General features: G+C 38.3%; 1 protein-coding gene across 3 annotated transcripts in view; it reads left to right on the top strand.

The window, feature by feature from the left end:
• The window catches only part of borcs5 (BLOC-1 related complex subunit 5), an 87,758-nt gene that overhangs the window by 36,890 nt on the left and 29,335 nt on the right, over positions 1 to 21,533 (top strand). For all 3 annotated transcript variants that reach the window (XM_059978211.1, XM_059978210.1, XM_059978212.1), the window contains exon 4: positions 13,065 to 13,222. In XM_059978211.1, the coding sequence (XP_059834194.1) occupies positions 13,065 to 13,222 (158 nt within the window). The remainder of the gene's footprint in view (positions 1 to 13,064; positions 13,223 to 21,533) is intronic.

Consider the following 21,533-nt stretch of genomic DNA (forward strand, 5'->3'; position numbering starts at 1 on the left):
TTTTATGATCTCTCTGTAACTGATTCTTTAACACAACAGGATATAGGGTGGAAGCAGGAAACATGTTGATTTAGCACGTTGCATCCAATCTGGATTTACAAATTTACACAAAAATTATAAAAGAAGAAAGTCCAGCACATTTTTGAATGTGAATTGTCAATGTGATAGAACTGTATTGCATGTGATGGTGAGTGCGTGATTTTCTGAGGAGTTTACATAATTACCTTCTGGAATGGTGTTTATGCTTGAATTTGAGAAACTGATGCAATAACTGCACTGGAAGATTGTTGGTTGGTCTGAAGTAAAGTGTGTAGCCTGTTGTTTGAATAATTTATTTATGGAGATCTCTAGACTTCCTAAATGGAAATGGGGCCTTGAATATTGATTTTCTTGAAAAAGTAAAACAACTTATTATTGCATATTTTTTCAAAGTGCAGTTGGACAAAATCACTAGCTGAAAAACATTAACTGTGTTTTACTTCTGGTAATTGCACCATGTGAAGAAGCATCTTCACCTTGGAATAAATCTTATTTATAAGGTATAATTGCCGTAATTACAGATGTGAATGATCTGCATGTTTTGAATTCCTCACCCAAGTTTTTAGTAAGATCTTTCTATTATTCCAGCAGAGGGCGGATGTATAATACAAGAATGTCTTTTCAGTTATCCTGTAAGGCCTTACTTAGTGGTGACTGTAGTTCAAAAATACGTGAGGTTTATTGAGTCACAAAGCACAGAAATGAACCATTCTGCCACTGTGCCAACCATTCAAGCATCTATATACACTCCTCATGTGTCCCCATCAACTCTTGGTCTTCCCCCACCCTGCAGCTTCCTCAGCCCCCTTTCATTTGTCACCCACCTAAAGAGATAATCTTTAGCTAATTAGTCTACCAACATGCATATGCTTGAAACTTAAAACTAAATTTGAGCACCTGGAGGTAGCCCATGCTATCACAGAGTTGTGCTGCAATGAAACAGGACCTTAAGCCCATGTCAACCAAGATGCTCCATCCTGGCTTGTCCTTTTTGTCGGCATTTAGCCCATCCCCTTCCAAACTTTTCCTATCCGTGTTATGAATAGAAATAGTAATTTAAATAACTATCTTTTTAAAAAATTGTTATTGACCTGCCACAACTACTTCCTCTGGCAGCTTATTCTACATATATATATATATATAGAGCACCTTTTTTTGTAACAAAAAACTTACCCCTTAAATTCCTATTAAATCTTTCCCCTCTTACCTTAAACTATGACTGCTAGTTTTTGAAAAGTTCAAGTACATTTATTGTCAAAGTATGTATACATTATACAACCTTGAAATTTGTCTCCTAACAGGCAGCCACAAAACAGAAACCCAAAAGAGCCCAGGAGGATTAAAAAAAATCATCAAATACCCAAGGTGCAGAGGGAAAAAACAATTTTGCAAACATTAGACACAAGCAAATAGTGTTCGGAACGGAAGTTCACAAAAACAGTTTATCCACAGACCATTAGTTCAGGGCAGAGGCAACCCTGGGAGAAAGACTGAGTGAATTCATTGAGTGCACTGACCATGCCATGGACAACATGGATGGTTTCTATGGAGCATTGGAGGTTAGAATTGAACCTGGGTGGAAGATGTCATTTGTAAATATTCTGCAGGTAATAAGTGTAATTTTCATGTTTTAATTCAGAATTACAATTGTACCAGTTTATCTACTGAGAATCACAATTGTCTATCGCCACAATAGGTCAACGGCAGATGCACTCTCAGTGGCTCTTCACATGGCTTTACAGACAGATATACTTTATTGATCCCGAGGGAAATTGGGTTTCATTACAGTCGCACCAACCAAGAATAGTGTAGAAATATAGCAATATAAAACCATAAATAATTAAATAATAGTAGGTAAATTATGCCAAGTGGAAATAAGTCCAGGACCAGCCTATTGGCTCAGGGTGTCTGACACTCCGAGGGAGGAGTTGTAAAGTTTGATGGCCACGGGCAGGAATGACTTTCTATGACGCTCAGTGTTGCATCTCGGTGGAATGAGTCTCTGGCTGAATGTACTCCTGTGCCTAACCAGTACATTATGGAGTGGATGGGAGACATTGTCCAAGATGGCATGCAACTTGGACAGCATCCTCTTTTCAGACACCACCTGGACAACACAACACCTATATGGCAGGATGCTGTTCATCGACTATAGCTCAGCATTTAATACCATCATTCCCACAGTCTTGATTGAGAAGTTACAAAACCTGGGCCTCTGTACCTCTCTCTGCAATTGGATCCTCGACTTCCTAACTGGAAGACCACAATCTATGCAGATTGATGATAAAATCTCCTCCTTGCTGACGATCAACAATGGTGCACCTCAGGGGTGTGTGCTTAGCCCACGCCCTACCCTCTCTATACCCATGACTATGTGGCTAGGCATAGCTCAAATAGCATCTATAAATTTGCTGGTAATACAACCATTGTTGGTAGAATCTCAGATAGAGACGAAAGAGAGTACAGGAGCACAATATGCCAACTAGTGGAGTGGTGTCGCAGCAACGACCTGGCACTCAACATCAGTAAGACAAAAGAGATGATCGTGGACTTCAGAAAGGATAAGATGAAGGAACACATAGAGGGATCGGAAGTGAAGAGAGTGAGCAGTTTCAAGTTCCTGGGTGTCAAGATCTCTGAGGATCTAACCTGGTTCCAACCTACTGATGCAGTTATAAAGAAGCCAAGAGAGCGACCTTACTTCATTAGGAGTTTGAAGAGATTTGACTTGTCAACAAATAGGCTCAAAAAACGTCTATTAATGTACTGTGGAGAGCATTCTGACAGGCTGCATCAGTGTCTGGTGGGGGGGTGGGGTGCTACCGCACAGGATGGGAAGAAGCTGAAGAGGGTTGTAAGTGTAGTTAGCTCTATCATGGGTACTGGCCTACAAAGTACCCAGGACATCATCAAGGAGTGGTGTCTCAGAAAGGCAGCATCCATTATTAGGGACCTCCAGCATGCAGGTCATGCCCTTTTCTCACTGTTACCATCAGGGAGGATGTACAGAAGCCTGAAGGCACACACTTAGCAATTTAGGAACAGCTTCTTCCCCTCTGCTATCTGATTCCTAAATGGACATTGAACCCTTGAACTCTACCTCACTTTTTAAATATATTTTTTTTGCATGATTTTAATCTATTCAATATAGGTACACTATAATTGATTTACTTATTATTATTTTACTTTTATTTTTCGCTTCTATTACATTGAACTGCTGCTGCTAAGTTAACAAATTTCATGGCACATGCCAGTGATAATAAACCTAATTCTGATTCTCATCTACGCACTCTGGACTTTTTCTCCAATCTATTTTGTCTAGTAAGAAAAAATAAATTCGAATTTCAAACTCAAAATTAAAAAAAAATCTGAATACTTGCTATTTCACACAAATTCTGAGTAGGCAATATATTTAAATTCCTCTGTTTTTTTGAAACCTCTTTCATTTGCTACCTGCTCAGAGCTCTGAATGTAGCTTGGCCAAGTTTAGTAGTACTGACTAGGCTACAGGAAATGCTTGAAACTAAAACGGTGCAAGTAGTATAGAACACTATTCCACAAAGAGCAACTGGTCAGTCATAAATTTGAAACCTAAGATAGCCAATTTGTAATAACAGAAGGAGGCCAAGAATGTGAGCAGTGGCACATGTATGGTTAGATTATACAGCTACTGTGACTTTGCTGTGAGGAAAATCCTGTAGCATAAAGATTTCCTCTGCTTGCAAGTGGTGCCTCAAGTAGCATCTCCTTTAAAAAGCTGCTTCACTCCCAAGCTGCTGCAATAGCAGCAAACTTCCTGTGGACATGATGGCTCTCTTCACCAATTGCAGGCTAAAATCAGAATCTTTCACTTGCTATCTAAGCATAGGTCCTGATAGACTATCTGACCCTGGCAGTTTAAATGCGCTTCCATCAGGTAAACTTACAGCTGTCATTTACAGGAAAATTAATCCCTCAAGCTCATTCTCAGTAAGGTCATAGTGTCATTAAATTCACTGTCCACATTCCTTGCCAGTTTCTATTGTTAAAGCTTGTCTGTGTTAAGTTGTAAATTAATAATTGACCATTTGCTAATTGTAGAGGAATGTTCAGAACGATTCATATCTTTCTTGTTTGAAGTATTTCTTGACATCATTCCTAAAAAATTGGTTTCATTTTTTTAGACCTTATTCTTCAGTCCCTGCCTTGTCACTTCCGGGAATTTGTCACTCTTTAATTTTACTGTTTTTGATATTTGCCAGTTTTGATACCATCCCAGATTCAATGTTCCACACACAAAATGCTGGTGGAATGCAGCAGGCCAGGCAGCATTTATAGGAAGAAGTACAGTCGATGTTTCGGGCTAAGACCCTTTGTCAGGACTAACTGAAAGCTTGAATTTCCAGCATCTGCAGATCTCCTCATGTCCAAGTTCAATGTTATTTTCTTCACAATATTTTCTTTAACATCCTCTGTTTTTGCTATAATACAAATACAAAGTTTAGCACACTTGATTTCTATAATTACGTTTAAATTGGCATTATTGGTTATTTAAAGATGCCTATAATGTTCAAGGGTGGCCTCTTTTCCTTTTATTGTTGTAAAGTATTTGCTCTGATTTTGACAACCCTTGCAAGTTTCATAATTCCTTTTTTTTTGAGTCCTTGTTTTGTCTCGTCACCTTTGCTAGTTCTCTGTGTAAAAAAATCTCTGCTTTTATTCACAGTTCTGAGAAAATCTACAAATGCTGGAAATCCAGAACAACACACACAAAATGCTGGAGGAACTCAGTAGGTTAGGCAGCATCTATGGAAAAGAGTACGGTCAATGTTTCAGGCCAACCCTTAATCAGAACTCATTTCCATAGATGCTGCTTGACCTGCTGAGTTCCTCCAGCATTTTGTGTGTGGCCTTTTATTGGTTCAAAATAATTTTTGGTATCAGTGAGTAATTAATGTTGATCTGGATTTGTTTTTACTAAAAGAAAATATACATATAGTACATTGAGCACACGGATACTTTACTTTTTATTATGTGAATTAATTGCTTCATTTTGAATTACACTGCATTTATATCTTTTATTAAAGGCAAACCCAGATGAGCATTTTTTTCTGAGAATCACTTTGGCTTAATACAGTATATCAATATCTGGCTGGGTTGTTTTTTAAATCCAGTATTTTTAGTATGAATGTAATTACAAGTGAGTAGATGGTGTAGACAAGGATGGAAGTAGATTCAAGATTCCAAGTATATTTATTATCAAACTATGTACACAGTGTACAGATCTGAGATTCATCTTCCCCACAGACAGCCATGAAACAAAGAACAGCCATGGAACCAGTTCAATGGAAAAAAAAAATCATCAACCCCCCCCCCCCACACTGAAAACAAAACAAGTCGTGCAAACAGCAACAAAACAAAAACTAGCGAAAACTCAGGATATAAAACCCATAATCAAAAGGCATATTTCAGTTCAGCTCAGTGTTCATTATCTGCCAGTTGCCTCGATTCAAAATCGCCCAAACTAGCAGCAAGAAAAGAAGTGACCAGAGAAACTAGAGTACATGATAAATGTGAATTAGTCTACAACCCACAAACCGCGTTGATTAAATCATGCTCTGGCACCATCCTCCGATAGCACTGAGGGAGGGAGAGCGAGAGAGAAATCACATATTTCTAGTATTAACCTGAAGATGTTTTTAATGTGAGGTATTAAGTGTGATTCAGTCACAACTTTAGCCCATAAATACATAAATGTTCAGTTCCTGTTTACAGTACAATGCAATGTGACCTTGTTGCTGACTAAAAAAGGATGGAATGAAAATGATTTGGATAAGCTTATAATGTAAAAATGGTCTTTTGTTTGTCTGTGGAAACCATTAGCAAATACTAATGAATTGAAATCAGACTTGACTGAATGAAAGATTTCTTATTCCAATACGTCTGTACATACAAACATTCTTTATTTACAAGAATGAAAAACACTGGTGTTTGTGTTCAGTATATTAATGAACAAATCACTTCAAGGGTGAAAGGTTAAGATCCCACAAGGCATGCATAATGCATTGAAATTAAGAAAACAATGTTGTGCTTGGGTATCTGTCTAAATATACATAAAGAGCACAATATAATCTTTTTTTTACGATTTTTAGCTTTGTGTTTCTTTTATTGAAAGTTAGTCTTGTTTATCCTTGTCTTGTACTTAAAATTAAAATGGCATAGTCACTTTTTTAAACAAGAGAAAATTTGCAGATGCTGGAAATCCAAGCAACACACATAAAATATTGGATGATCTCAACAGGCCAGGCAGCATCTATGGAAAAGAGTACAGTCAATGTTTCAGGCCGAGATCCTTCATCAGGATTGATGTGTGTTACTTACTCAATTTCTCATTCTGTTAGTTGGCTTCTCAAAGCTTGCAGTAATTAATTCTTTGTTTAAATTTTGTGACTTTCAAAAAGATATTTTTGTCTACTTTTGCCTTTGTATTGTATCCAAGTCTAGTCACAATATGTATGGTCTGCAAAAGTCTGCTGTGTTGTTTGGGTATTAGGGAAGCAGGTTTCGTTGGAGTCTTGTCTATAATGTGTTGTGCATTTTTTTTTAACATGACTATTCTTGGCAACTGGTGGCAAGTTATTTAAAGTGTGGAGATTACTGAAGATGACCTAATGAATGTGAGGCTTGTTGGGTGGAACCTATCACTAGTTTGGATGGTGAGGTGGGGGTGTGTGAGAGCTAGATGAAGTTGAGAGGTCTGTCAGTTATGGTGGAGGGACAACCATCATAACTGAGGAAAACTGAAGCTCTCTCAGTGATATTGCTGCAGGTGGGACCAGAGGAACCGGGAGAATGGAGTGTAATGGTTACAGAAGGCAGGATGTGAGGTGATGTAGACAAGGTGGCAGTGGGAATATTGGATTTGTAATGGATATTTGTAGCCCAATCCCTGAGATGGAGATGGAGAAATCAGAAAGGGGAAAAGAAGATACAGAACAAGGCCATGTAAAAGTGACAGGAGACTGGAAATTTACAGCAAAGGGTGAGGCTATCAGTGGTGATAAGAGACTGGGCTGGGGAGAAAGAATAGAGTCAAGGCAGGAAACAATCATTTCTGTAGGATGAGAACAAATTGGAATAGTTCCACTGAGATTATCATCTTTGACACCAGTTCAGTTGTTTTTTTGTCTCTGCAAGTGCTCTCTCTTACCTGCTAGGTATTTTAAGCATTTTCTTTTATTCCAGATTTCGGCAAATGCAGTGTTCTATATTCACAGGTTTGTCAATCTACAGGAAAGTTTCAGCATTTTCTGTTTTTAGTATAATATATCAAAATATTATTTCTTAATGTGCTCTAAATATTGGAATAGTGTATGTAGTTCTGTTTGCCATGCCATAGGAAGAATGTGATTGCACTCGAGAGAGTGCAAAGGAGATTCACTAAGACGGTGCCTGTATTAGAGGACTTTATTTATGGGGAGAGATTGGATAGGCTGGGTTTCTTTCCCTGGAGGGAAGGAGGCTGAGTAATGACCTAGGAGAAGTACAAAAGAGGGATAATTGGGTAGATTATAAGACACTTTTTTTCCCCCCCCTTGGCCAGGTTATTAAAAACAAGAGGGTATAGGTTTGAGGTGAGAGGAAGGAGTTTTAAAGAGGATGTGACGGGTAAAGTTTTTTTTACACAGTGAGTGGAATATACTGCCGGAGGAAGCGGTAGAGTCAGATACAGTCAGTATGTTTAAGAGGCATTTAGGCAGACACTTAACTAGGCAAGGCATAGAAGTATGCAGTTCTAATAAGAGCAAATGCGATTAGTGTAGTTAGCTTACACTGTTAGCATAGATGTGCTGGATCAAAGCGCTTGTATGTGTGATGAACAGGTAATTCCAGTTTATGTGTACTTTATTTGGCATGAAACTAAAGGTCAAATCACAAACTGAAGTACTAATGACATAATCTGAAGCACTAACAAAATTTGGGCACAAGACTATCAGTTAAAACAAATTCAAAAGATTTAAGGCATGTCGTTTGGATGGTGGAAGCAATTCTCATGTTTGGAAGGCAAAAAGTACAACTACTAATGTGCCTTGCTTGCTGGTCGACAGCTCTCAGCAGATTAAACTATTTAGTCTGCTTCCTCAAAAATATTTTGCCTGTATTCTCTGGGCAATCAGTTCAGTTCCAACAGAAGCTTGATTTGGTGAGCAATATGTATTCATCTCCTACAGTTTCAAGGTCAGTCCTGGAAAGGCGAGCAGAAAAATAAACGTACACTCTGCCCTCATAGTTAAAGAAATGATTACTCCAGCTATGTAATAGATTACTTAAAATTCAGCTGCCACATTTCCAGCACCAAGTGTATTTCATATCAAACCAAGCTAATGGGTTGTTTCTCAATCCTTCACTAATTCACAGAACTGTAAATTCTAGCAGGAACCTGAAGGCTACAAACAAATAATTTGACATTGTATATTTTTGCCACTTTTCGTGGGTCAGGGAATCCTGAAAGGGTTAGGATTGCATTTTAAAAAAGAGGCAATTGCATTGTCTTAATATTTTTCAAAGCCTGAATTGTTAAAGCTCTGTCATACATGATAAGACTTGCTATGTTGCAAAAAAACAAACTGAATTGGCCCTCTTCATGAAACATAGGCCTCCAGTCTACACTTTTAGCTGTGCAATGCATTATGCAACATACTCATTGAACACATTCTGAAATAACTTGAAAATTTTATTCAAAAATGTATGTAAGATGCAATTGTTGCCTCATTGCCTATTCTTTGCAAGCACACAGTCCCATATAAATCTTGACTACATCTTCTCCACCCTGCTTTTTATGGGAGTTCTATTTTATTTTCTTGGTTTCTTCACCTCTGGCACCTCATTTTTGATAATGACACTTTACACACTTCTGCTTTCTTTCCCTCTGTGAAGTCATCTGTTCCATTTTCTGCATTTGTTTTCTAAGCATTTCCCCTCCCCAACAGCGAGATAAGCTTCCCTTCTTCCACCCCATGGGAGTTTAAAAACTAAGGGCCACAAATTTAAACTAGGTTGTAATGGAAGGAGATGAGCAAATGGCAGAGATCTGGAGCTCATTGCCTGAAAGGAAGATGGTGATAGGATGACGATGAGAATTTGCTTTTGATCAGCATAAGTGTGATTGGATGAATGGCCTCCACTGTCGCAACTTTTCTATGATTATTAATTTGAAATTAGTGCAGAGAGTTTGTGATGTGACACCAGCCATAATGTACTGTTCTGTCATGCAGTCCCTAAAGCACCAGCTTCAGAGCATTGAAAACTTAATTTGTACTCTAGGTGTATGAAGCAAGGGTCAGATGTCTTTGAACACTGAGAATTTCATTAATACTGTAACATACCATAAGACATGGGAGCCATTCCATCTTGTTTGATTAATTATCCCCTCTCAACCTCATTCTCCTGCCTTCTCCCCATGCCCTTAAACACTCTGATTAATCAAGAACCTATCAACATCCACCGTAAATATACACAATAACTTGGCCTGCAGTGAATTCCACAGATTCACCACCTGGCTAAAGAAAGTTTTCCTCAACTCCTTTCTAAAGTGAAGTCCCTCCATTCTGAGGCTACCCTGTCACAAGTGGCAATGGGTGGCAACACTGGCAAATGAAGAGTTGCAAGAATTTGGTTCTCTTTTCTGGACAGTGGCTGGAGTAGAAACAGAAGATCTTTCTCCTGGCCCTTCCCACCTCCATCTCCAGTTGATAATGACCTTTGTGTGCATGTTCTTATAAAGCTTACTGAAATAAAATGGAACTGTTACACTGAGTATGATTCAGTATTTTGTGGTGATTCTATCTCTCATCCCCAACATTTGAGGAGTGTTTTGATGGCTCTGGGCTCTACTCACTGGAGTTTAGAAGACTGAGGGAGATCTCATTGAACCTTATTGAATATTGAAAGGCCTGGATAGAGTGTATGTGGAGAGGATGCTTACAAAAGTGGGGAAGTCTAAGACCAGAGGGCCGGCCTCAGAATAGGAAGAAGTCCCCTTAGAACAGAAATGGAGGAGTTCTTTAGCCAGAGCTTGGTAAATATGTGGAATTCATAGCCACAGGCACCTGTGGAGCCCAAGTGATTGGGTACGTTTAAAGCAGAGTTTACCAGGTTCTTGGTTAGTATGAGTGTCAAAGATTACGGGGAGAATTAGGAGAATGGGGTTGAGAGAAAATAAATCAGCAGTGATCGAATGATGGCGCAGACTCAACGGGCTTAAAGGTCTAATTCTGTTCTTAAGCCTAATTGTTGGGAATACTTGGTGTTTTGGGGCACCATTTGAGCTACATTTTTAACATTCCAAAGCAATTCTCAAGAGTTACAATATACCCTTGTGGCACATATGTAGAACATTTTAATATAGTGATTTTCATATGTTTTGTATTATTGTATCATGTGACCTCACCTGTTAATGTGTTTGATGCTAGTGATATACAAAACTGCATTTTTAATAATTATTGAGGTTCCATTCAACGTAACTGAAAGAATGAAATATATGGCCAATAATTCAGAAATATATATTATTGCTGATGAATCCCTTTCTGTAATCTAGTGTACTGTGAAGCAACTGATCAACAGTAGTTGTTTGTAGATATTTTAAGGGTGAAAAATATTCTACAGGGAATTGCCCCACATAATAAGCTTGCAACAGTTTAGAAACGTTTCTTTTTCATTTATCTTGTGTTAATATCAAATGATAATTACATAATTACTCCGCACTTTAGACTCTATTGATGAATAAAAGAGAACTGAATATCTTATTAATAACATTTTATTAATAGCAATCACTGCTAACAATGGAGAGGCGAGTGGTGGTGGTGGAGGCGCAGGGAAGGTATGGTTGGGACAAGTGGAAGCGGGGTTGAAGCAGAATCAAGGCGGAGATGTCATGTCCCTGCAGAGCAAGGGAAGTCCCAATATCTGATTGATTTAAATACCAAGCCAAATTGGAAAGATTGAGAATGGGCTGAATCGTGATGGCGGGGTTCAGACCCAGAGCGGTCTGAGAGCAAGAACGACCCGATGTCTGAACAATTCAAACGCTGGGCCAGATTGAAAAGTTCAGGGTACCTAGACTAGAGATGAGGCAAAGATTGGTGGATGGTATCTACATGGACTTTAGTAAGGGATTTGACAAGGTCCCATACAGGGGGCTGGTCAAGAAAGTTCAGTCGCTTGGCATTCAGGATGAGGTACTGTTGTTAATTGGATTAGACATTGGCTTTGTGGGAGAAGCCAGAGAGTGATAGTAGATGGCTGCCTCTCTGACGGGAGGTTGTGACTACTGGTGTGCTGCAGGGATCGATGCTGGGTTCATTGTTGTTTGTCAATTATATCAGTGATCTGCATGATAATATGGTTAACTGGATCATCGGATTTGGGAATGACATCAAGATTGGTGGTGTGGACATTGAGGAAGGCTGTCATGACTTGAAGAAGAATCTGCATCAGCTGGCATTTTAATACAGACAAGTGTGAGGTTTTGCACTTCATTAAATCCAACCAGGGTAGGTCTTACACAGAGAATGGTAGGGGACTGAAAAGTGTGGGAGAACAGAGGAATCTGGGAATACAAATTCATAATTTGTTGAAAGTGACGTCACAGGTAGAGAGGGTCATAAAGAAAGCTTTTGGTACATTGGTCTGAAGATCCTGAGTTATAAGGAAAGATTTGAATAGGTTAGGACTGTATTCTTTAGAATGTAGAAGATTGAGAGGAGATTTGATAGAAGTATACAAAATTATGAAGGGTATTGATAGGGTAAATGCAAGCAGCTTTTTCCACTATGGCTGGGTGGGACTACAACCAGAGGTCATGGCTTAAGGATGAAAGGTAAGAAGTTTAAGGGGAACATGAGGGGAAATTTCTTCACAGTGTTGTGAGAATGTGGAATGAGCTGCTAGCACAAGTGATCCATGCGAACTCTATTTCACCATTTAAGAGAAGCTTGGAAAGCTACATGTATAGTAGGAATATGAAGGGCTGTGGTCCTGGTGCAGGTTGATGGGAGTAGGCAGTTTAAATAGTTTCAGCATGGACTAGATTGACCAAAGGGCCTTTTTCTGTGCTGTACTTCTCTATGGCTCTGCTTCCTGCTCCACGGTGTTTACTCAGCTCCACACTGAACTGAGGCCGTGGTCTGCTCCATCTGCAGTTGTGCCTGGCTTCTTGTCTTTCATAAAACTTCATTTCTGAAGCTGTATGCTTATTTTTGTTGTTTGCAAAATTTTTCTCCCCTTTCTCTGTGTGTTGAGTGTTTGATGGTCTTTTCATGGGTTCTTTTGAGGTTTCTTTTTGTTAGTTGCTGCCTTAAGATGAATCTTAAGATTGTGTAATGTATACATACTTTGATTATAAATGTACTTTGAACCTTGAATATCAGTGTGTATATTCTGTTGTTATTGATGTGTATGAATTTTCACATGCTCTGTCGCATGTATTGTCATATTTGACTGTTGGCAATGCCGTTAACTCTTGTATTTTAAAACATTGTACATTAGATTTGCTGGTTCTTAAAATAATTTAATGAGGTTCTGATCTCTGGAATATTGGAATATGACATTTCGGAAATCTCAGGAACAGTTCACTCTTCCTAAAAGAAATATAGAACAAATTCTACTATTGCCCTCATTTTATTTAAATTTGATGAGGGAAAACCTATAGCCTGTGATATGACTTCAAAATTAAACTATGGAAGAGAACATTTCCTCTTTTTATTGTTACTTTGTCAAATTGTGACTTTTTCAGTCTCTCAAGCAGATGACCTGATTCTAACATTTGGTCACTGGATGGAGATAAATTTTATTGAGTTGTACCAAAGAGTTCCTTTTTCCTATATTAAATTTATGTATGTCCTTAAGGAACTGTGTACATTTTGTTTTATGGAAGGTTATTTCAGTGGTTTACCCTAAAATTCTGATGAATTGTAAACTAATTGAATGAAAGTCCAGTACTTTGCTCAGCAGTTGCAATAGCCTTAATTTTTGTTGTGTTTCTACAGGGTTATTAACTGGTCAGACTACAGCCAGCAACAGTAAATTGGAGAAGCTAGATTCGCAGCAAGTACTGAAGCTCTGTTTACGCTACCAGGATCATCTGCATCAGTGTGCTGAGGCAGTCGCTTTTGATCAAAATGCCCTTGTTAAACGAATCAAAGAGGTAGGATGGAAAAAGGGAGGAGGGATTGTAAATCAAAGACAAAATTGAAAAGATGAGTGAGCATCTGTAAGATTGTAATTCGTCTGCAGTTGGCTCTTTCTAGCTTCCTCTGTGTTTTAATTTTGTAAAGGTCAGGGCAGAATAATTTTCACAGTTGTTTTCTATGAACTGATTTGGGTTTTGGCAGACTAAGTAAATTTCTGTGTGTTTCAGTGTTTTTATAGGAGTCTGATGTTTTTGCTTCTCACTGTTCTGGCACAAATTGTTTTAAACCCTCCGGCAATATTAGCAGAAATTGCGAATTAAGTAAAGTAGAATAGACTGTTTTTCTACTTTTTGTCTGAACATCAAATATTACTAATTTTTTTCTGATGGAAAATAGGAATATTTCCATTAGAAATTCCATTGAGACAGGTCTTACTAGACGAGTCTGTTTGTCTTTTTTTTTGACAGCAAGCATTTAGTTTTTTATATGTCGGTTTCCAGGTAACTTTTAATTCTTTGTCAATGACTTGAATTCATATCTGATCCAACAAATTTAATGAGGGATCTAATGTAGTTTAATCCTAGTACTGGACCTCAGTTGGGGATCACATCCCTAATGGGTGCTGTAGCCACTTTTGTGAACTAATCTGTGAATCTGCCCGAGTATCTCCTGTCATCATCTGGATCAAGGTTTAGAAGAAGTAGGCTTGTAAATGTTTTTTTTTAAATGTATGCCACTTGTTCCCTGTCCTCAATCGAAAGCTCTTTTTACCTGTTTCCTGTCAGGCAGGCGCTGGAAGAATTCAGTGGGTCCAGATAAAAGATTGCGAGCTGAAACTTCAGCAGTCTGTTTCCTTCTGTAAATGCTACCTGACTAGCAGAGTTCCTCCAGCGCCTTTGTATGTTGCCCCAGATTTCCCACATCCACAGTCTTTCTTGTGTATTATTCTTCTTTTCCCGTTCTCTTTTAAGAGTCCTTTTTCACATCCTTTTTGGAACTTAAGGGTCATTCAGATTTCATTTGCAAAGTAAAAGGGAGCTGTTGAAATGATAAAAATAGGAAATTAACAGAAGGAAGAAAGCAAACTCAATGGAAAGAGGTGAAGTCAAAACAACAAGAAAAGAGAGAACAAAAGTAGTGATAAGTGGAAGTGAAAGGAAGGAGACTTGTATAATGAGTGTTGGGCTCATAATTCAGGAGCAAATCACAGTGAAAATAAAATTTAAGAATAAAACTAAAAGAAATGGGAAAGTGAGAGTAACTAATTAGGGGTTTTCTTTGTGGAGAATATTATTAGTGTGATTGGGAAGCTTTTCCACTGCCAATTCAGTTTAAAAGAAGGATTGGGATGCACCCATGAGTATGAGATAGAACTAAATGGAAGAAATATAGAATAGTAAAAGGAAATGGGAGAAAAAAACTTAAGAAGACAGACTAGTTTGGATTCTATGTGCGTAAATACATAGTGTGTACTAAAGCTGGTGAGCTGCAGGCATAAATACGTATGTATTAAAAAAATTTTAATGGCACTAATTGAAAAACATGACATAAGAAAATATAGAGCTGGGTTCTTAATATCCCTGAATACAATCTGTTCAGAAAAGATGAGAGCCAAGATTGTAGTACTGATTGAGATGACATGGTGCAGGTGAGAAACGATGACCTTGAAGAGATAACAGAATCCACTTGGTTAGAAATAATCAAGGGACTTAGAAGAACTTGCACAATGACAGATACAATGATGAATCAAAATGATGGTTTTTGTAGTAAATGTCAATGAAAAAAAACAGGTTAAATATTGAAAGATAGGAGGGAAGGTGAAAATGAGCACCTGGGAAAGAGAGGGTTAACAATAGACTGAAAGTTATTGTAAGGTGGGAAACCCAGAGGTATTTAAATAATAAGCTGGAGGAGGTGTGAGATTGATTAGAGACCAAGAGGATAGACTTTGCTTAGAGATGGAAGGCATGGTTGAAATACTTTTAAGTATTTTGTACCTCTCTTTACCAAACAATTTCGGCAGAGATGATAGCAATGATGGAAAGGGTGAAAATTGATGCGGTGGTTTAAGAGAGCTTGTGCAAGATAAATGGACTTGGATCTTCTGAAGGCCCACTGTCAGTTACTGCTGGAAGCTTAACAGCCTTTCCTATTATATTATTATAAGACATAGGTGCAGAATTAGCCCATTCAGTTCATCAAGTATGGTCAGCCATTCAATCATGGCTGATTTATTTTTCCTCTCAACCCCATTCTACCTTCTCCCCATAACGTTTGATGCCCTTACTAATCATAAACCTATCAACCCTTCATTTAAATATTTCCAATGACTTGGCCTCCACAGCCATCTGTGGCAATGGAATTCCACAGATCATAAACAGAATCAGGTATAATATCACTGGCATATATCTGAAATTTGTTAACTTTACAGCAGCAGTACAATGAAATACATGAAACATATAGAGGGAAAAAAAACTGAACTAAAGAAAGTGTATATATGTCTTTTAAATAGTTAAAATAAATAGTGCAAAAAAAAAACAAATAAAAAAGTATTTTATAAAAATAAAATAAAAAAGGTGAGGTAGTATTCATGGGTTCACCACTTTCTAGCATAAGAAATTCCTCCTCATCTCTGTCCTGAAGGGGCTTCCTCACATTCTGAGGCTGTACCATCTGGTCCCGGTGTCTCCTACTGTTGGAAGCATTCTGTCCACATCACTTTATCTAGGCCTTTCAATAGTTGGAAGGTTTCAATGAGGTTCCGTCCCCTCCTCATTTTTTGTAAACTACAGCAAATACAGGCCCAGAGGCATTAAACTCTACTCATACATTACCCTTTCATTTCTGGGATAATACATATAAACTTCATTTGGACCCTCTCCAGTGCCCAGGGCATTCTTTTTTAGATATGGGGCCTAAAACTCTTTACAGTACTCCAAATATGGTCTGACCAATGCCTTATAAAGTCTTACCATTGCATTATTTTTATATTTTAGTCTTCTGGAAATGAATGCAACTAACTAAACCCGCAAGTTAATCTTTAGGGAACCCAGCATGAGGAGTCCCAACTCCCTTTGTGCTTCCAATTCCTGAATTCGCTCCCCATTTAGAAAACATCCTTTGATTTTATTCCTTCTACCAAAGTGCGTGACCATACGCTTCCCTGTATTTTATTCCATTCGCTACTTCTTTGTTCATTTTCCTAATCTGTCCAAGTCCTTCTGATTCCTCAATGCTACCTGCCACTCCACTTATCTTTGTATTATCCACAAACTTGGCCGCAAAGCCATCAATTCCATCATCCAGATCGTTAACATATAATGTGAAAAGTAGTAGACCCAACACCGACCCCTAAGGATCACCACAAGTCACCAGCAGCCAACCAGAAAAGGCCCCCTTTATTTTCACCCTTTGCGTTCTGTCAGTCAGCCGATCCTCTGTCCATGCTGGTAACCTTCCTGTAATACATTTTGTTTAGCACCTTTATGTGTGGCACATTGTCAAAGACCTTCTGAAAATCCAAGTAAACAAACTTCAAAGTAAATTTATAATCAAAGTACATATACTTTGTCACCATACACTATTCTGAGATTTATTTTCTTGCAGGCATTCACAGTAAATACAGAGAAGCACAATAGCGTTAATGAAAAACTGCATACAAAGACAAGCAACCAAAGTATAAAAGACAACAGATTGTGCAAATACAAGCAAGAAAAAAAAATAGTAATAATAAATAAATATTGAGTTGTTGAGTCCTTGAAATCGAGTCCATAGATTGTGGAATCAGTTCAGTGAAGTTATCCACTCTCGTTCAGGACCCTAGTGGCTGAGGGGTAGTAACTTGCTGAAACAGGTGATGTGGGACCTATGGCTCCTGTACCTCCTTCCTGATGGCAACAGTCAGAAGAAAGTATGACCTGGATAGTGGGGGTCCTCGATGATGGATGCTGCTTTCCAATGAAAGCTCTCCTTGTAAATGTGCTCAATGGTGGTTAGGGCTTCATCTGTGATGGGTTAGGCTGTGTGCACTACTTTCTGTTATTGGGCATTGTTGTTACCATACCAGGCCATGATGCAATTAGTATACTTTCCACATGCATCTATGGAAATTTAAATGTAAAGTTTTAGATGACATGCCAAATCTTTTGAGAAATTCTAAGAAAGTATGCTGCTATGTCTTCTTTGTAATGGCACTTAGATGTTGGACCCAGGACAGATCCTCTGAAATGAGGAATTTAAAGTTACTAACCCTCTCTACCTCTAATTGCCTGATGAGGTCTGGCTCATGGATCTCCAGTTTCCTCCTCCTGTTCTCAATAATCACCTCTTTGGTTTCCCTGATGTTGAGTGAGAGACTGTTATTGTGTAACTATTCAGCCAGATGTTCAGTCTTCTTCCTATATGCTGATCTGTCGCCACCTTTGATTTAGCCAACAACAGCAGTGTCATCAGCAAACTTGAATGTGGTATTGGAGCTGTAGGTCCCCACTTTGATTCAGCCAATGACAGTGGTGTATCAGCAAACTTAAATATAACATTGGAGCTGTACCTAGCCTCACAATCATCAGTATAAAGGAAATAGAGTTAGGGGGATAAACACAGAGCCGGGTGGTGCATCTGCCTATGCTGATGGAGATAGTGGAGGAGATGTTGTTGCCAATCTGAACTGACTGGGGTCTGCTAATGAGGAAATCCAGTTGTATAAGAAGGTATTGATGCCTTAGTCTTAGAGCTTGTTGATTAGTTCTGAAGGAATGATCGCATTGAATGCAGAGCTGTAGTCAACAAAGAGCATCCTAATGGATGCTTCTTCACTGTCCTGATGTTCCAGGGTTGAATGAAGAGCCAGTGAAATGGCATCTGCTGTGGACCTGTTGTGACAGTAGGCAAACTGGGGAGGATCCAAGTTCCTCCTCAGGCAGGTGTTGATAATGTTTCACCACCAACTTGTCATCACAGTGGATATAAGTTCTACTGGACAATAGTCATTGAGGCAGGCTACCACGTTCTTCTTCGGCACTGGTATGATTGAAGCCTGCTTGAAGCAGATGAGTACCTCAGACTGCCAAAGCAAGAGTTTTAAGATACTGTATCAGTAATCACTCCAGTTACCTGATTAGCACAGGTCTTCGGTACTTGGCCAGATACATTGTCTGGGCCAGGTACTTTTCATAGGTTCACTTTCCTGAAGAATGCACTCATGTCGAACTCAGAAACTAAAATCAAAATGTCACAACATCCGCTGACTCTTCTTTGTCTATCTGCCTTGTTATTTTCTCAAAGATTTCCAAAATATTTGTTAGAGAAGATTCCCCTTTAAAGAAACCATACTGACTTCTAGCTATTTTATCATATGTCTCCAAGTACCCTTTAACCTCATCCTTAATAATGACTCTAAAATCTTGCCAACCATTGAAGTCCAGTTAACTGGCCTATAATTTCCTGTCTTTTGCTTCCCTCCTTTTTTAAAGAATAGAGTGATATCTGTGATCCCTAGGGTGTAGCCCATCTGGTCCAGGTGACTTATCTACCTTCAGAACGTTCAGCTTCCCAAGCATTTTCTCTGTACTAATAGCATCTGCACGCATTTCTGCCCCCTGATTTTCAAATTTCTGGTATGTTACTGCTGTTTTCCACAGAAAAGACTGATGCAAGGTACTTACTCAGTTTGTCTGCATTTTTTTTGCTCCACATTAATATTATGTTTTGTAACTCCGGAAACTAATTGAAAGAAAAACATGATTAATTTGTCTACTTAGAATTTCTTTAGTGAGGTACTCACATATGATGTTCACATACTTCTTAACATATAAACCCATAATTTTGTAAATAAACAATGCTTAATCAAACAATATGTTTACAATATTACTCAAATATTACTGAAATATTAAATGCACTACAGTTAATACCTCCCCAGACTCATTTTCCAGTGGTTTGATGTCCAATCTTGCCTCTCTTTTGCTCGTTATATATCTGAAAAACTCTCATACATATTTCACCTTTTCTCTTCTTATTGCTTTTCTAGTTGCCTCCTGTTGGTTTTAAAAGCTCCCCAATCCTCTAGTCTCCCACTAATTTTTGCTGTATTGTATGACATTTCTTTTGCTTTTATGCTGTCTTTGACTTATCTTGTCAGCCGTGGTTGCTTCATTCTTTCAGAATGATTCTTCTTCTTTGGGTGGATAAACTCCTACCATTGAGCAGATCTATATACGGAGCTTTGTTGCGGGAAAGCAGCATCCATCATCAGGGATCCCTACCATGCTCTCTTCTCGGAGCTGCCTTTAGTAAGGAGGCACAGGAGCCTCAGGACTCATGCCACCAGATTTAGGAACAGTTATTACCCCCCAAGCAACAAGCTCTTGAACCAGAGCGGACAACTTCACTTGCCCAATCACGGAACTGTTCCCACAGCCTAGGGATCCACTTTCAGGGATTCTTCATCTCATGATTTCGATATTTATTGTTTATTTGTTTATTATTATTTCTTTCTTTCTTTCTGTATTTGCACAGTTTGTCATCTTTTGCACACTGTGGAGCACCCAGATGGTGCAGTCTTTCATTGATTCAATTATGGATTTATTGAGTATGCCCACAAGGAAATGAATTTCAGGGTTGTATATGATGACGTATATGTACTTTGATAATAATTTACTTTGAATTTTGCATCTTCTGAATTACTCCCAGAAACTCCAACCATTGCTGCTCTATCACCATCCTTGCAGGTGATGTTTACAAGACTGGCACCAGCAGTGAAAGACCTCAGTTACATGAAACTACAGTTGCTTGCTTAAACAAAATACAATTAAGGGAAGATTTATCGGTATGATCAAAATATGAATGGCTTTGATAAAATAGGACAAATTGCTTCCAGAGTCTCAAGAACAATATTCAATGGCACAGTATTAAGTTAATTTGGGAAAGACATTGAGGGAACATAAAGAAGAAAAACGTCTGTGCAGCAAGTTTTGATGTTGATGTATAGTTAAAAGGTTAGTGAATGCAGATTCAATATTATGTGAATTTTCCAGTGGTAATGATGGTGAAACTATCGTTCATTGTTATTACACCATGAAACTGACAGGTTTCACTCAGTAATGTTGAAATGCAAAAGCTGTTGTCTGTGGCTTGGCCTCCTCTGCAGAAGGTACTATTTCCAACTCCTCTAGCACTTAGACTTCATTGTGGGCCTAGGTTTCAAATACCCAGTCTTGCTGTAAAATGCCCTGAAAATGTTAGTTGCATAAAGCCAGAATGAGCTTTTATTTTTATATAACTGCACAACAAACTCTGTTACCCATTAAACCAGAAAGAAATACGGGACTTGGCAAGCTGGGTGCAGCCCAAATGACTTTTTGAAAATAAAATTTTTCTTTCAACAGTTTATTTTTGGTAGTTCAGTTTCTATCTTAATCATATATTTACAGCACTTGTATAGCAAGTTTAAAAATAATTAAAGGTTATACTTCTTCCTTTGTAGCTTAAGGTCTGAGAATTCATCAGTGCGGTTAATCAGCCAGGTTGATGACATCACAGCTGGGTGCCAGAAATCCCTTTGAACTGTTTGTCTGACAGAACCTACAACAGAACAGAGGAAATTTCTCTTCACAGAGATCATTTGATCTTCATGGGGAATTTTCTTCAAGGTTAATTGTGAATGCCCTAAGTTTGCTGACCATAACTTCTGGGTTTATGACATTTAACAGGAAAGAATAAATATTTAAAGAAGAAACACTTTCAGGGCTATGGGGAAAAAGCAGGAACTTAGGGCCAGCAGGGTGGCTCTTTAAAAGAATTGGCTGCCTTCTCTAAATAATTTTATGGAAGTACAACTGTGGTAGAAAAGGAAATAACAGGAAGAAAATCAAAGTGATATAGAGTGAAAAGGAAGCCAGGAGAGGAAAGGAAGAGGGAGAACAAAAATGCAATAGAAAAAAAATACCAAAAATGGTGAATGAATGTAAAATGGTAAATAAAGGAGAGAGAGATCTTTCTTGTAGATTTGCTGTTAACTTGGGAGACTGATTTTATTTTTGCTGGGTGGTCAGTCTTCTGATTTTGTTTGCTTTTAACATTTTTAAGATTTATTTTAGAACACGGATCTCTAGTCAAACCATGAAGTAAAGTTAAAATTGTGAGCAAACGTGCATACCTTGAAGTTGACTCAGTTTCTTTTTGCCAGTTGGGAAATTGTGTTTTGTTTCGAATGATGGACTGTGACGACTTAAGAAGCTATAAAGCTTGTTTGTGTTGCAGATCTAAGCTCTGTGCCAAGCATTACACAATATATGAAGATATTTGCAGATGTTTCAAACTCTAGCCATT

The sequence above is a fragment of the Hypanus sabinus genome, chromosome 8, assembly GCF_030144855.1.
Source record: "Hypanus sabinus isolate sHypSab1 chromosome 8, sHypSab1.hap1, whole genome shotgun sequence".
In the NCBI taxonomy this organism is placed as follows: domain Eukaryota; kingdom Metazoa; phylum Chordata; class Chondrichthyes; order Myliobatiformes; family Dasyatidae; genus Hypanus; species Hypanus sabinus.